General features: G+C 32.5%; 1 protein-coding gene across 1 annotated transcript; it reads right to left on the bottom strand.

Moving 5' to 3' along the window:
* On the bottom strand, window positions 7,252-9,779 carry LOC18608389 (3-hydroxy-3-methylglutaryl-coenzyme A reductase 1). The gene is made up of 4 exons (XM_007043046.2): window positions 8,641-9,779; window positions 8,358-8,539; window positions 7,916-8,262; window positions 7,252-7,778 (listed from the first exon to the last, which is right to left on the bottom strand). Exons 1-4 carry the CDS (start codon window positions 9,621-9,623, stop codon window positions 7,536-7,538), a joined length of 1,755 nt encoding a protein of 584 aa, XP_007043108.1. The 5' UTR covers window positions 9,624-9,779; the 3' UTR covers window positions 7,252-7,535.

Below are 17,097 nucleotides of genomic sequence, written 5' to 3'. Positions count from 1 at the left end.
TCAATGTTCATTTTAAGATACAACTTTATCAATTTTTCATTTTTGAATTTAATCTATTAGTTTTTTAACTAAGTAGAATGCAATATTTACGATTTTATCCATTTAAAGAAAAACAATGATAAAATCATTAGCAAATTTTCATTAATAGAATTAAAATATTTAAATATATACCTGTTAAGAATTACCTTTACGTAATAACTATATTTATTAATTTCTGTTATCAATTTCCTTCAATGAACAAAATCCAAAAGATGGTTTTAATATTGAGGTAAAAAAATTTGATGACAAACATTAGATCCTAAAATGAGCATAAGTTGTCCTTATCGATGGGTCTCTTAGGGTTATGGAGGTTTTTTAGGATTTGAGTGAGACTTTGTATAGCTTTGTCTTTGGCTATAAGTGTGGCTCAACAGAATGCATTTAGAGCCCACTTTGGGTGAATAAAAAATTGTGATTGATTGGTAGCATCTGTTAAAGTTATGGACTGAATTTATCAGTTGAATTAATAAAATTATTTTATGTGGTGTTTTTGATTGGTTAAATATTCTTGCTTTCACTACATGATCAGAAAGAATCACTTTTTAATTTTGACATTAATTGCAGCACAACATAATTAATAGAATAATAGTTATAGTACATGCAGATTTAATTAATTGTTCTACCAGATCATAAGGGAATGGCGGATGGCCCCATAATTATAGTCTCCACCATGTCCAAGAGGCAGAAGCCAGAAGGTCAGGCTTTTTGCGATAAAAAGGCATCCCTTTTTCCTAACACCTCACCATCTTCCATCGTCCATTTTTGGTCACACATGGATGTATCAAGCCTTGTTTTCTTAGTTAGATCGAAAAGTGGTGGGAGAATTGAATCATGAATTTGCAATTCTTTCACCGCTCTAGAGGTGAATATACACTTGAACTATCTTTGACATCAAAGTTTACATTAATTTATAAAATATTATCTCATTTTTTATATATAATCGATATGAGATTCACGATTTTTTTATGAAATCGTAACGCTTGACTTATGACATGCGACAATACAAATTCTAGTATACATCATCAACTTATGACAACTTGCCCTATCAATTTTTGAAGAGTTCAATGTGAAGAGGTTTTCTGTATAATGAATCTTGTGGGATTGAATCGCTTAATTCCAATGTTCCTAATTAAAAGCTGTGGGTTATTAATTTGATTAGGAAAGCAATTCAAGAGTTAAAGGGTGATTAAATGCCGCATTTGGGAATAGAAAGGGTTAAGCAACTTGAGATAATTTTAGTAAATAGACCGGTCCAACAAGGTAGTGGAATTGTGTGACCAAGCCCACAAGCTTTAAGGCTGGCTCAGACGTGAAAGGCTGCTTTGGTAGTTACCAACCCAGGCACAATTTTAAACAGACAAGACACGGTTTTACGAAACAGGTAGCTAATATCAATCAAACGAGACTTGAGTTTTTTTTTAAAGCTATGATTTCATTTCATGCGGAAGAAGGTCTCCCTTTAGCAGATGAGATTATATGTTTATAAGTTTTTAAGTGAAATGATTTCATTTCTTGCCAACGCAGGAAACCATGGACCATCACAAGATCGTCCCCATGCCCTGAACAAAAACTGGCAGACCTCCTTTGCAAACGAGACTTGATTATACTAAAGAATCCATCTGTACAATGTTTTCCTTTAATTATCTAATACTATAAAGTCCAATGTTGCTTCCATATTGGACTACAAAGCTACAAATGCAATGCCCCGAGAGTTTCATTTTTCTTACTTTGGCCATTAATTTTCATGTTGATAGAAACATTACCCATTCATATATGGTAATGTTTGGCCAAAAACCATTTTACCATCATAGTATTTGATATGCTTCTTCTTCTACACAATTACCATATTTCCAAATTTAGTTATAATTGCTAACTGGTCTTATCCCGTATACAAACCATCATCATGAATGTGCTTCTCAAAACTAATAATCTGATAACCTAACCTTTTGAGAAGTGATGTTTGGTAAAATAAAAAACCCTATTCCGGTTTGGTGGGATTCTAAAGAAGAAAATCACATGGTCTGCAATATGGATAGGTTGCCTCGGATAGATTTAACAATTAAATTATTGTATAGAATTACCTTTCTTGAGCCAACAAAAAGTTGTATAGCATGACTTAAGTACTATTAGTTTAATTTCAAGCTTTAATTAGTCCTTTGTTAATTAGTGGAGACATTTTTTCACATGCTTTTGGGCCACAGTTATCACCAAGGCATCCATTATCTATCAGTATGATCTAAACTTTCAAAGTAGGCTAAAATACAAAATAAGGTCTCTAAAACTATTTCAAATTTTTCAGATTTATATTTTCATGATAGCCAAATAAGGCTTCATTTTAATGATTTTACCAAATAAACCCATATGTTAATAGAAAAATGTCACGTGACATGTGTGACATCAACGGTTCTTAAACTCATGACCAATTGACATGGCTTTTGTTAATGTGGGTTACCTGTAACGTTCACTTTTGGAGAAGATACAACGGGTTTATCGACCGTTACCTGTAAAGTCATGTGATATATAAGACATATTTTTGTCAAACTAAGAATCTATCTAAGTATAAATCATAAGATATGAGTTTGTCTGGAAATAATTAAAAAATAAAAAATTATTTAAAAATATATAAAAAGTAAAAGACATATTTAATATTTTAACCTTAGAAATATAATCATAACTTCTATTTATGCACTCCAACATTTATTTAAGTAGTTGATACATAATCCTTTTGTTCAAAAAATAAAATTGGAACCCTCCTTTCCCAAAATAAAAAGAAAATTTGCATTTTTATGTTAATTTTATTCACCCACTTTTCTTTTCTTCTTTTCACCATTTTTTGTCCTTCCAAAATAAAGTATTGGCAAGCCATGAGTTAAAAAGCAAAAAAATAAAAAATATTGATGAAGGTTTTGAATTCTTGATATAGAAATATATCCATCACTTTAGTCATGTTAGAACATCAAATCGGATAGATAATTTGTTTCATGTAATTAATTAGCTTATTTATTCATTGCTTGGCGAATTGGGGATTCATATTTTTGTTTTTATAATGTCCATAATTAAAATTCACATTAATTATTATAAAGTGGAGCCTTGAAGGGGATATCCTCGTTAGTCATGTCCTACAAAATCCTAGGTTACAAACTTGAAACCATTTTTCTTTTTTCCCTTGCTCCCTTTCTTACTTTATAATAATAATCATGAAAACTTCGAGCTAGAGAATCTTCAAAATCGCATCATAATTTCGGGCCCAGACAGCAACTTTAAAGAGAGCAACTTGCTTGAATTAAATAATGTAAAGTTGACAACCATCTTCATTAACATTACTAATCTATTTTAAAAGCAGGATTCAATTGCATAACTTTTTGCAAACTTTTAATAATATATAAAAATAATAATTTAATTTGTGGGTACACTATCACCATAAACAAATTAAGTCCATGTGATAACATCCATTGTCTTTTTCCCAACTCTTCTCTTCTTTTCTTTTCTTTTTTTTTTGTTTGTCCTCTTTTTCATATATATTATCTCTGTTTGCCAGACCATGCCCAAAACTATATGAAACTAATTAATTTGTTACTCTTAGTTCAAGCCCCAAATTTGATTATGGTCGGTGCTTGAAGTTTAAGTAGGTAGAAGCTGACAAAGCTGTGAATGCTATTAATTGATTTAGGTTTTTCTTAAATAGCCCTCTACATTTTAATTGCCACCATATGATCGATTCTGGCCCTGTTTGGGATTCGAAACCGATAACATTAAATTTTTTTAATTAATTAATGATATAAAATACTTAATTTATAAATTAACGTGCAATTTCATGCATTGACTAAAAAATCTACTTAATGACATATCTTAATTAAGAATTTATATTTGATATATTATCGGTGTATAGTATAGATACTATTCACTGATAGTATATCAATTATAAATCTCTTAATTAATTGATGTTGTACCTTAACTTATAAAATTAACGAATTCTTTTTTGATTTGTTCTAATAATTCTTTATCTCAATTTTTTCTTATTATTTTTTTTAAAAAAAAATTGGAATATATGATGATCTTTCACCTTAAGTATATAGCCTAAGTTCATGTGCAATTTAATTCTGTGAACTACAATTATAAGGTACATAGCATAACCCCCACAATTCTCCTAAATCCCCTTTCCCCCCTCACGACACATGCTTTTAAAGTTAAGAGCCTTATTGGGCCTTATTGGGCTGTTGTAAGTCTAACAAATGGAAGCATTAGCTTTGAGTTTTTGAATGGGAAAAACATGGTTTAGTTGTAGCGTTAATCATGAAAAAAGTAACATAATTATCATAAAGTTAGTGCCCATTTAGTCACAAGCTTTTCATAAAAAATCATTAGGTGGTCACATTGAAAGACCAAACCCATGGAAAACTCGCTGGGATTAATTGCATCAGTTTCACAAAGAAAAGGCACTAACAAAAATGATGACAAGCCAGACTATGAACAACACAGCACCACACCCTTTGGATAGAACTTGAAAGCTGATCTGAGACGTTGGGCCAGTTAGTGTGAAGCCGAAAAAATCACATATGAGAAAAAGGGTTACATTTAGAAGACAAAAAGCAGGAGACTTTTGCCAGGATGCATTGGTTTCACGTAGAAAAGATCACACTAGTAAAGTAGACGACTAGCCAGACTATTAACAGTCGAAATTGCCAAAGTAGTTCCACATTTTCTACATAGACAAGTGCTAGTATAATAATTCTTGTTATTGGTGCTGATCCACTCATTGATATGGTCGACTAGTCAAGCTGCAAAATTCCTTGGCAGCATTTTCAACAGAACAAAAGTTGCTTTCAGATTCTTTGCGCCCATTGTAGTTTACCAAAATCTGTTGAAATTTTCCTGTAGCTTTTCTGGCAGCGCAACTCAAAGGTGTATATAATTGACTTAGTTCTCTGAATTATCGACAGAAAAATACAGAGAACAATAGAAAACTCAGTTGGAATTAGCCCTTCTTCTGCTTTAATAACCTCATGAAAACAGACGCTTTCGGAGACTTGAGCTTAAGGGGAATTTTTCAACTGCTAATAATCTGGAAATAGCAGGGAATGTTCATAATGTAAATGCTGTTGCTGTCACTAACAACAACAACGACGACAAAATGATGTTGCTGTCAAATCACTGTTCATTTGGGGGGGTAACTAGTATAGACATTCATGAAAATACAATGCGAAACTGTAATCAGATTATGCTAATATCAGATGGAGGGAAATGGTCAATGGTCTTTTGATGATACAAGCCAAGGGAAGATTTTTTATATATGGTGGTTTCGGATCAGCAACCCCTCTTTTGATCTAGTCCACTTCTTTGCCAGCAGCCAACATTGATATTTGCCCAGCAAAAATTGCAATGCATGATTGATTTTACCCTCTTTATTTTATTAATTTTTCTATGGCTCCATTTTACTTTCTTTGATCCTGCCCATTATTTTCCAGCTTCGCACGGGAAAAATTCATGCCAGGTTCCAAAACTTTCACTAGTGGTGTTTTGATACATTGCATTATTCTCCATTTGTTCTTTCTACATTTCTGCAACGACTGACCAGGATCTATCTGACCAGGTAATGATGATAAGAATTAACAACGTTTTACACATATCAGATTATAAGTTAATTAATGGTCAAAAGTATAAACCTCACCAGTGCTTTCTTCGAAGCTTTAGACCGCATATGGTGCTAAGAATTTATAGGACAATCTGAATTCAATTGAAAAACTCGGTTCAAATGTGGACTCGGCAAGCAACTTGAAGATAGTGTTCATTTTGGTAAATTCATATGTTCCACAAGAACTTGTATCCAAAATACAACTCCGGAATATCTCAACAGTTTTTGCCTGCTGCAGCCCGCCAGCCACCCCAAGTGTCTGATTTCAAAAATAATAAGATAGACATTCAATATAAGACAGAGAAAAAAGTATAAATCTTCATGGATTACGTCTTTTAATGAAATAGAAGTAGGAATTGGATGAGTTATGTTGGATTTGTATTCGCGTCATTTTTTTTATTAGATCACTTTTAATTTGATTGTTTGAGTTATTTCGAGTTGTCTTCGAGTTTAATCATAAAATAATTGGATTCATATTCGAACCATTTTCCAATCAGATATTTGAAATTGATTGTTTGGGATTTGAGTGGGTTCAAGTTTAATTCATTTTATGGTTGAATTCATATATATTTGAGTCAATTTCAGATCACATATTTTAGATTTCATATTGAATTTAATCATAAAATAATCAGATTCATACTCAAGCCATTTTCTGATATGGTATTTTGGATTTGGTTGTTTGGATTTTGAGTGGTCTCAAGTTTAATTCATTTTATGGTTAAATTGATATTCAAGTCATTTTCTAATCACATATTTTGAATATGATTATTTAGATGCTCTTGAATTGAGATCATTTCAAATTGGAAGGAAGTTTAATTCAATTTGTATTCCATCAGAACTTCAAATGACAGCTATTTGTCACGTCTAATAGTAATGTTTTTGTAATTTTGAGCTAAAATCTAATAGTACTGTGTTTTTTCTAATTTTGAGGTAAAAATCATGTAATGTTAATTTTACGTACAAGACTAATCTATTTATTATCCATGGTAATGTTGGACGAACGCGTTGAGGATATTTCTTTCGTTTGATTGTCACTTGATTACGGTAATCCGCTGGTTTCTACTTCCTCTTTTAGGACACGACTATTTCCACGCCAATGTCTTCTCCATCAACCAGTTATACATTGCTCTGCGGTCTGAAGATATGAGCATGTGTAGACGAAATCAGCTGCTGCAAAATCTATTAAGAGATATGTATATCCGACATATTAAGGAGCAGCAAAGTGCAAGCTATGTGAATTTTAATTAATTGAACATATAGAAAACAGACACTTTGATGGGAAGTCAGACACAGACTGGAAGTTGATGGCTTCCTTTAAAAAGAGGCTGCTGAAAATTGAAGAAGCAGCCATGAGAGGAGGATGAGACGCCCCAACAGGCCAACCTTAGCTTAATCCTTGACTCCCCTAGAAATGCTGCGTGCAAGCTTCACTACTTTCAACAAATGAGATTGATTGTGTGGAGGTGTCATTCTCATCTATCACTGCTAAAATTTAAAGCATCTCTTGGAATTTTGTTTGAAAAAGTCATAATTCATTCCCAAATATATGAGCAATCTCTATGGAAGAGGAGACCATAATATATAGAATCTTTGAGGAGAAAAAAATATATATATATGTGACTTAACATTTCTGGCATTTTACACAATTCTCAGAGTACATGGCTTGGTTGGTTTGTATTTTTTTTAATATAAAAAAATAAGAAAGAAAAGAACAAAACGCAAAAATAAATAAAAGAAAATTACAAAGAGACCTTAGCTTATTACAAAGAGATGATGTCTCCTTGGCTTGGCTACATTTATACCACGAGATTTGCATCTTTACACCAAATTCAGGCTTGACAAAGCCTCATCATTATGCATTCTCTCAGGAAGACGCCTTGGAGACATCCTTGCTCGACCTATTATATTTCATATGACTCCTAACAAGTTGTCCAGCTGCAAGGGCTGACATGAGTGATAATTCCCCGGCCAGGACAGCACCAGCTACAATGGATGCAAGCACCCTAGAGTTTGCTCCAGGTGACTCTTTGCTTGCACCCTTGACCCCAAGCAGGTTCAAGCAGGCTGACTGAGATGCAAGCTGAGTTCCACCACCAACAGTGCCAACCTAAAAGATAATTAAGACGGTAACAGAGATAATTAGGCACCTACATAAATACTCAGGAATTATGTTTACTCTGCCAGATAATTTTGACAGTGAAAATCCTTGTGTTTGAATAATCAGAAAGCAAAACAATCAATTACCTCAATGGAAGGCATTGTGACAGAGACGTGAAGGTCCTTGCCATCATTAATAGCTTCCATCATCGTGATGCAATGAGAGCTCTCGACATTTTGAGCTGGATCTTGGCCAGTGGCTATGTAAACTGCAGTAACAATGTTACTCGCATGAGCATTAAATCCACCCAGAGCTCCAGCCATAGCAGAACCAGTAAGGTTCTTAAGCATGTTAAGCTCCACGAGAGATTCTACACTAGTCTTCAAGACCTTCCTCACCAAATCACCCTTGATGATAGCCTCGCAGACAACAGACTTGCCTCGTCCTTCAATCCAATTTACCGCAGCTGGCTTTTTGTCGGAACAGTAGTTTCCTATCCATCATAAATCCATAAAGTTTAGTGATCCAGCTCAAGCAATAAAAAGGAGAGAGAGAATATAGTTATAAATCTATGCAAACGAAACTCACCAGAGATGCCAATGACATCCATGTCCGGAAAATCAGTTTGAAGGAAATCCAAAACGTTTTGAACTCCCTTGGAAACCATGTTCATCCCCATAGCATCACCTGTGCTGCAGGAGAATCTCAAATACAAATTCTTCCCAGCAATTGCACATTTGATACCTTGAAGCCTGGCAAATCGACTTGATCTGCAACCATCCCAAAAAACCAAAACATTCCATAAACCAGAACCAATATTGGCTTGAATTAAAATCATTCAATCCAGGATTTGAAAAATATCCAAACAAACCTGTTAAAAACAACGGCCAAGGTCTCGGAATTGTCAGGATCCTCCAAATACAACTTCAAATCAGCTGCCCTTTTCGCGGTACCAAACCTTACTACAGGAGCTCTAGTCATCCCATCTTTCAACAAAACACTCGTGGCACCACCAGACAAATGAATAGCCTTACAACCCCTATTAGCGCTAGCCACCAAGCACCCCTCCGTTGTTGCCATGGGAACAGAGTACTCTTTTCCATTAAGCAACAAGGGCCCAGCAATTCCCACTGGAATCTGCACGTACCCAACCGGCATCTCGCAACACTGCCCTAAAATCGACTCGTAATCAAATCCATCCAAAGGCAATCCTGACAACGACTTTCCCGTTAATCTCTGCAGCGCCTCACGCCTGATCGCAGCCGCTCTCTTGCAATCACCCAATTTCGATTCCAAAGAATATGAAGGAGTTGTTCCAGCCACTACGGATTTAATTATTTCTTCATCTTCCTCGGTTGTAACGGTCACATGCTTTTCATCGAACACTTTCTGGGCATTTACAATTGGTGCCGAAGGAGGCAGGGGGGGAAGGGAGCAGTCAAGAGCTTGGCCGCAAGGTACTTTACGTGCATCTTCTTTACGAAGCAAAACTTCATTTTCCTCTTCATCATCCTCGGAATTCCAAACGTCAGCTGATGGTCGGAGAATCAAGGATTGAACAAAGTCAATCCCGAAGAATCCCAAGAGATAAATAAACGAGGCAACTAAAGCGAAAATCGCGGCGATCTCAGAAAAGTTGACGACATGGAGAGGCGTCGAGGTTCGGATCTTTTCACGCCAACGGGAAAGAAGAAAGTAAACCACCGAGAAGAAGAGCGTGAAGAACACCGCATTCGTTATGTACAAAGGAAGAGGTAATGCGTCGGAGGCTTTGGCGTGATCTTCTAAAGGAATTGTTTTTGTTGGCTTGAGAGATTGAATGGGTTTAGTCGACGATCGCCGGCGGGCCTCCATTTCAGATGATGGTGGTGGTGGTGGAGATGGTGGCGGCGGCGGAAGCCGGCGGCGACTCGAGCGCTGAGAGAAATGAAACGAGAGAGAGAGGGAGACGATCCGGGTTAGTTTTGAGAGGACAAAACGGTTTTGGGTGGGGTTGAGTGGAGAAGCGGGAGTTTAGGGACGGTTCTATTTATAGGGTTGTGGGGAGGACACTTGGTGCAATTGAGTGGGAGCGCGTTAGATTGAAAGAGAGAGAAAGGGAGCGTGAATGAGGAGACAGGGTCAGGCACGTGTTACAGCTTCACAACTGAAACACGAGATGAGTCAAAAGGTTAGGTTGTTTTGGAACTTTGCCAGTGCATGGTTGAGGGGTTTTGGTTGTGGAAGGCAATGGGCAATTGGGCAGTGCAGGTTCCAACGTTGTCTGTTTCCTTGCTCTTTCCTTTTCTGATTTAGTCTTGCTCCTCCTCAATCCTCGTGTCCTGCTGTTTTCTGTCCTTTTTTTCTCTTTTTTCTCTCACTTTCATGTTCCTCCGGCAATTACCAGCTTTTCCCTATATTTTATTTGAGCTTAATATTCCACTATTTTTTCTTTTTTGAATTTGAATCGTTATTCTCAAAATTCAAAATTAAAAATTAGGGTTGAATTATAATCTCTTTGAATTTTGAACTTGCCTAAAGTTTCAAGTTACGGAATTGGGGTTTGGGTTGTTTAATGACTATTTATTAAAATAATTTAACATCAAATGTAGTCGTAGCAATAGTTAATAGATAATGTAATAATTTTCAGTACATTGAACAAGAATATAAATGAGTATAATATTTAAAAAATTTTTTGAACTATTTAAAAAATTCAATATAAACTTTTATTTTTTTATTACCTTCAATCAAACATTTATATTTTTTTAAATCAAATAGACTTTTATAGTTAACGATTGATTAATTATAGTTAATCAAAATATCACATGTTATTTTATATCACGTGTGGCATGTTGATATGTCATAGAGGATGATAACGTGAAATATTAATATAGCATGATTACATGGTCACGTGACATTTTTTACCTTCCATCTCATGTCATGTTAGCATAAAAATGGCAAATGATATTTTAAACAATTAGTCAACTGTTAACAATAATAATTATTCTATCAAATATATATATTTTTTAAAAAAATCGAATCTAACTCTTTTCATTAAACAAAAATACAATAAAATCTTGATAAATTAATAACTTTGAATTAATAATATTTTTAACTAGTCCCGACTTAAGACCAACGTAGTAAATTAATAATTTACTAAATTTATAAGATAATATATTAAAAAAACCACATAAGTTCCACTTAATATATAAATTAATAATCTCCTTTTACATCAAAATTATATATATACATGACTCAATTACGAGGCTTTTGTAAAACATGATTCCAATGTTACTTATTTCTTCTTGAAATTGATGTTCCTTTAAACCTTATCTCTAACTTTTCTTAGTGTATTAAGAAACTTTGGTCTAATGTTCTTGTATTATAAAAAAAATTATATAATGTAATTGTTGTTTTTAGGTGTAATTTGAATTTTTTTTGTTGTATTAAATGCTTTACGTATTTCATTCGTATGGTTAATTTATTTATACCTTTTAGATGAAAAGCCATTATATGTAATTTTATCATTTGTGATATTGTATATTCTTTATATGGATATTTTTGCTTGACTTAATATTCATGAACTATATTAATTAAGCATACATAGAATGTAATTTTAGTTTGTTGCAAAAATGGATAGATTCATTATTTCTATTTAATAAGATTAATTACATTAATAAACTTGTTTTGGTTAAACAAATGCATAGAATAATGATAATTCGTAATTCACTAATTGGATAATATTCGTAGAGCCACAATACACAATACATGTATTACATTCAATGATGTTTTGAAAAAAAAATATATATGTTCTTTAACTAGATGCTTAAAGACACTAATGATGGTGACCTCAATCAATGCCAAGCACAACCCTTGTAATTTTTCAAGAAAAAATCTTCTGTTTTGATTATCAATTGAATTTGTCCCACCGTTTTATCTCTCTTATTTGTTTTTTTTTTTGTTCTTCCTTTCGTCAACAACCTAAATAAAGTATCCTATTTTTCATTGTCATGGAAATTTTTACATTACTTATTTACGACTAAAAGATAATGATCTAAATACATCCAACATATGATTGGAAGAAGACTACGTAATGTAAAGATCAAAATAACCATTCACTAGGATAAGACAAGTAAAGAAAGTAGCACTAGGACGTTGGTTCAATAATTAATGGAAGGATTAGATAAAGAGGTTTGGGTAAAGACTTTTAATTATTTCTTTGATATGTACTTTTCTCCCCACATTAAAACAACCAAAGAGAAAAGGTTAATTAACGCAAAAGCTAACTAATTTCCAATTCTGAAATCATTTTAGCATAGGAAATCAGAATCAAACTGAGGAGTATATATGACTCTCTCTCTCTCTCTCTCTCTCAAGCGATTACAAGTAAAATTATCCATAGAATGTTTAATTTAAGTGGGAATTAAGAAAAGTAAACCCAAAAATCTTGACCCTTGATGAAAAAAAATGTAAAGCTTTTATCATGAACAGAAAAGGTTACTATCATCTATCAAATAATACAATACGGTATAACAAGACGAAAGTTTAAAAAACAAAAATTAGGTAGCTCATCAATCTCATTTTTGTTCGTATTTTGTGATTCATTTTTCACACGTTTATAGCAAATATCATGCTGCTTGGCAAACGAAACGTGGAAGGAAGCATATATAGGACCAATCAATTTCATCCTTGTTTCTGTGGTTCAAAACAATTTAACTTCTTTGGTCCTAAGGCGACCACCATATATCTTAATTTCTCCATCACAGCATGATATATATTACGTAGTATTTGTTGTTACGTGCTTTGTATCTCAAATTTACGTTTTTAATTCAAAAGATATATCTATTAGGTAAAAGAAAATTTTTATTTATAAACCCAGTACTCACCATATCTCTTACTAATGATGTGAGATCAGTAATATTCTACTCCACTCAATTGTGTAACATTGGCTCTTTACTCATAGAGGAGAGAAACCATATACATTACACTAGTTCTAAATAATTACACTGGCTCTTTACCAATAGAAGAGAGGTTTCTTTATATTAGTCTAGGTCTACCTCAACCCCGATATCTCACATAGGGATTCTATATTAGTAAAGATTTAGGTTTGTTATGATATCACTTGTCACGAGTCTACGTTTTCAATCTAAAATACTTGTCTATTAAATGGATGAAAGCTCTTATTTATAAACTCAAACTTATCCCATCTCTCACCGATATGAAATCCATGATACTCTACATATAAATACTTTTTTCATTTATTTTTTAAACAATATTTGTATAAAACATAAATATTTCTAAGATAACAAATGAATTCTCTATAATAATTAAAAAATATTTAAAACAACAATTTAGAAATGTAGTAAACCCATATGACCATTTTAGTCAGTAAAAAATTTTTCTAATATCCCTACTTTGATATACAATATATATATATATATATATATATATATATGTACATATATAGACTNAAAAAAAAGGAACATGAAACTCAAATATAGGGAAGAACTCAGTTGCAAATGTTTAGAGAGTCTTACAATTTTATTAAGGATATTAAATGGATTAAGAGTTAAATTCTGCATGCATAAATCATGCAGGTTGAACAAATTTAAGTCAACTGAAATTTCTCCTGCTATATAAATTAATAATACTTGACAATCATTTCAATAGTGAAAATGATATGTATGTAGGTTCAAAGGATGGTTTCATCTTTTTCAAATTAAAGAATATTGACTTATTTGATAGGATGGGTTATCAATTTGCTATCCCTTTGAACATATTTTCATATTTAATAAAAAGATTGGATTTCAATTTAAGAGGAAAAAAAAAAGTCAATTAGTTTTACATAATTGATTAACACAAATGGTGCATTCTTAACAAACAAGAAAAAGATAATACGTCCATCCTATTTTGTTTAATTAGCCAATATTCACTAAATATCTTATCTCAATTTAGACCAATTGTTTTGATTGAGAAATCCTCCATCTTCAAACTCCAACAAAGCGCATGGACAGAGACACACAAAATTAAGTGTTCACTATCTAAAAACAGTTGGGAGAGAAAGGTCATTTCCAAGACAGGTAGAAATGCAATAAATTATATATATATATATATATATATGCATGGGATCATAAGGGGAGACGTCAATTCAGTTTAGGTTTTATAGCATGAAAGAATTAATTAATACTCGAAATTCCTTTTTATACTAAGAGTTTGTTTGATTTAGTTTTTTTTTTAGTTTAAAAGTTATTATGAAGCTATTATGAAAAGTAATAAATTTTAAAATTACGTTAAAGCTGTTTGGTAACTTGTTTTGCAAAATAAATTATACAAATTTTAATTTTGATTAAAATTATCATAAAAAGTATTATGCCATCTTCAATCACCTAATAAATTAAAACGAGATAAGTCTCCTTTGAACTTATATACGATATCAAGCCTTCTTTGAGCATATATACGATTTCAGATATTAAAATTTAAAAAATTCATTCAAAATCAGAACAGCCTTCAAACTTTGTACAGTAATAATAATATTATATTTTTATTGATCTAGTAAGCAATCAAACCATGATTCTTCAATTTTCAAGAAAAAAAAAAGAAAGAGAAAACGATATATTTGATATTAAAATCCTTTTTGATGAAGAAGAGAGAAAATGTTCAAATAATACCTTAATATAATTTTGAATTTTAGGTTTTTTTTTCTCTTAATCTTTGTAAGAAGAATAAAATCTCAAATTTTACTGTTCTATTGCTATGTCTTTTGTTTTTTTTTTAATAGTTTTTGTAGAGATAGAGGTAGAGGATAACGAGATCGATTGAGAGAGAAGGCTATTTTCAAAAAAAGTTAGCATTTTTTTAAAAGAAGAAAAAAGAAAGCTCTTATCTGGAGCTTTTTTCTAAAAAAAATTAATTTTTAAAAGTGTTTCAAAATTTTGTTTGGTTTGATTTTTATTTTTAAGGGTTGGATAAGCTGAAAAAAAAAAACCAGACTAAATAGACACTAAACTAAATAAGTATTATAGAAACCAAGAGAGAAGTAAAGATGCTTATGGATCGGAAAAGATGTCTAACCAAATTCAGCTATTTCGATCTTCTTTGCTGACTACATATTTAGATGGTAAATTGTAGGTACAACAGTACTTGCAAGCTCTTATTCAAGTTGTTTTCAAGTAAACGAGCTCTTAAAAGATTGCTTTCTCTCGCTCATTAATTAACTTCAAGTCCTCTTAGCAGCCCATATATAGAAAATAAGATCAAACCATTCACCAGCGGACTATATCCCTTAATTAGCCTCTCTATCAGGGGACCTCTTCACCCTCGTGTACCGAGCAATTTAATTACAAGGTAATTAGAAACGACTTTGTTGTTAATTCTTTAATGAACAAAATAACTGTCTCTCATGACCCCAATATACATAATCAACAAATTTATGTTTTTCTTTTTTTTTTTTGCAAGGCTGTTAAAATTTACATGTGAATGAATGGTGACGTGTTGTATTTTTTATTTCTCAAAAATTAAGTATATTTTCGTATCTTTTATTTCTGTAAACATGTCAAATAAAAAATCAACTTATAGATCGTGATTTTCATTCATTTATAAAAAAAAGTTTAAATTATAAACCCATGTCTAATATAAAAAAATTTCAAACCGCCGTAAATATTGACGTATGATAAGTTAATCTTTATGATATTTTGAATCTTGATTTGTCAAGTTTACAATTGATACGGTGGAAATTAAGATTTATTCAACCACTTTTTTTATGTTTTATCTCAAAGTTTTTCATATTTTTCTTTGACTTCTCCATTTTAAAAAAAAATATATATATTTCAAGTACAAAAACGCATGGGCTAACGAATTAAGAGAGTGATAGTCTACGTTAGGGTAGTTACTCCTTAACTCCATTCGGAAATTTAAGCCGATACTAGCTGTGAGTACAACTTTGGTAAATGCCCCTTACATTAGGCATGCTGCATGTCAAACAAATTAAACTCTCTCTCAATATATATAAGAATATATATATAATATTGATTATGTATTCGTCTAGCAAATTCCATGTGCTCTAAAATTTCAACGTAAGCAATCTGTACGAGATCATTACTGAAAGATTAGGAAGTTGACAAAATGACTAGTGGGACAAATTGATACCCAGAGGAAGGAAGAAAGCAGTGGATTAACAACTAATAACGCCATCTGCTTGCTTGTTCCTAAACTTTAGTCTCAGCTGGCTGCCGCTAGCCATATTTTCTTTTAGTTAGACTTGGAAAATTATTACTACTCGCTCGCTGCTCGCTACTGGTACATCTCTTAGTCTAACATTTATTGTACTTCGATGCATATAAGACAGAGAAAGGTGACAAAGATGGACGGGAGACTTTGCTCATAGTCAACTGCTTACTCGGGGGAACTAAGTAACCACTGCAAGGCACTCTGCTTCCTTTCTTTTTCTTTTTGTTTGGGTTTGGACCTGACTTTGATTTTCAGAGCAGCGTTGGGACATGGCTTGAGCTTGTCAAATTAAGCATGCCAGCTGAATGTTAGACTTTGGGATTGGAGGATCAGGACCGTTGTTGTTTCATGAGTTACAATCTTTGTGATTGTGGGGGCCAGTTTTTGGTGGTGAAAAATCTGTTCAATTCGTTTTTGGTACAAATGATTCAACGTTTCCACGGAAAGGAATATGGTGAAAAATCTTTGCATTCATATTCGCACACAGAAGTTAACGTATAGAAAATATATTTGTATTAATTAATTAAAAACATATAATATGTATATAATAGACAGATCGATAGATAGATATATAATATGTACTTTTCTGTATGAAAAAAAAGATTTGTTTTAATGCCGACGTTGTTGATGTTGAAGAAAATTTGCTAACCGTCGACGAAATCTAAACCATAAATCTCCCCTTATCTTCTTTGTATTACATGCTTAGTTCTCTGATATTTTCTCCCAAATCTATGGCTTATATATATATATATGAGAAAATCTAGTCATGGCTTCCAATATAATTAATAATCCTCTACTTGCTTTGATGTCACGTTCTAATTGCTTTCTCTATATTTCGTGATAACATTGCAATTCTTTGCATGGATGCCATATCCAACAATAATATCTCTATAATATATTCTTTTCTCTTCTGGTTTCTTCGGCTTGGAGCAATTCCTAGGTTGCTAATTAAAATTTATATATAAACTAAACTTTTAGGTAGAGTTCAACCAAGCAATGAGATCAGATATTTAATAAGTCAGAACAGGATTAGCATCACCCCAACTTAATTAATTGAAGAGTTGTATATGTTTTTTTATTTTCTGAATCAAATTAAATCCTAATTACCTACTACTGCATGAAC

This window comes from Theobroma cacao, chromosome 2, assembly GCF_000208745.1.
Source record: "Theobroma cacao cultivar B97-61/B2 chromosome 2, Criollo_cocoa_genome_V2, whole genome shotgun sequence".
Classification (NCBI taxonomy): domain Eukaryota; kingdom Viridiplantae; phylum Streptophyta; class Magnoliopsida; order Malvales; family Malvaceae; genus Theobroma; species Theobroma cacao.
This window is presented reverse-complemented; position numbering and strand designations above follow the sequence as displayed.

Bases quoted from the DNA above. Each gene is read 5' to 3' on its own strand.
- LOC18608389 (XM_007043046.2), bottom strand. From the start codon at position 9,623: ATGGAGGCCCGCCGGCGATCGTCGACTAAACCCATTCAATCTCTCAAG. The intron at 8,540-8,640 runs GTTTGTTTGGAT...GGATGGTTGCAG, and splicing joins TTGGCCGTTGTTTTTAACAG to ATCAAGTCGATTTGCCAGGC. The intron at 7,779-7,915 runs GTAATTGATTGT...ATTATCTTTTAG, and splicing joins TCACAATGCCTTCCATTGAG to GTTGGCACTGTTGGTGGTGG.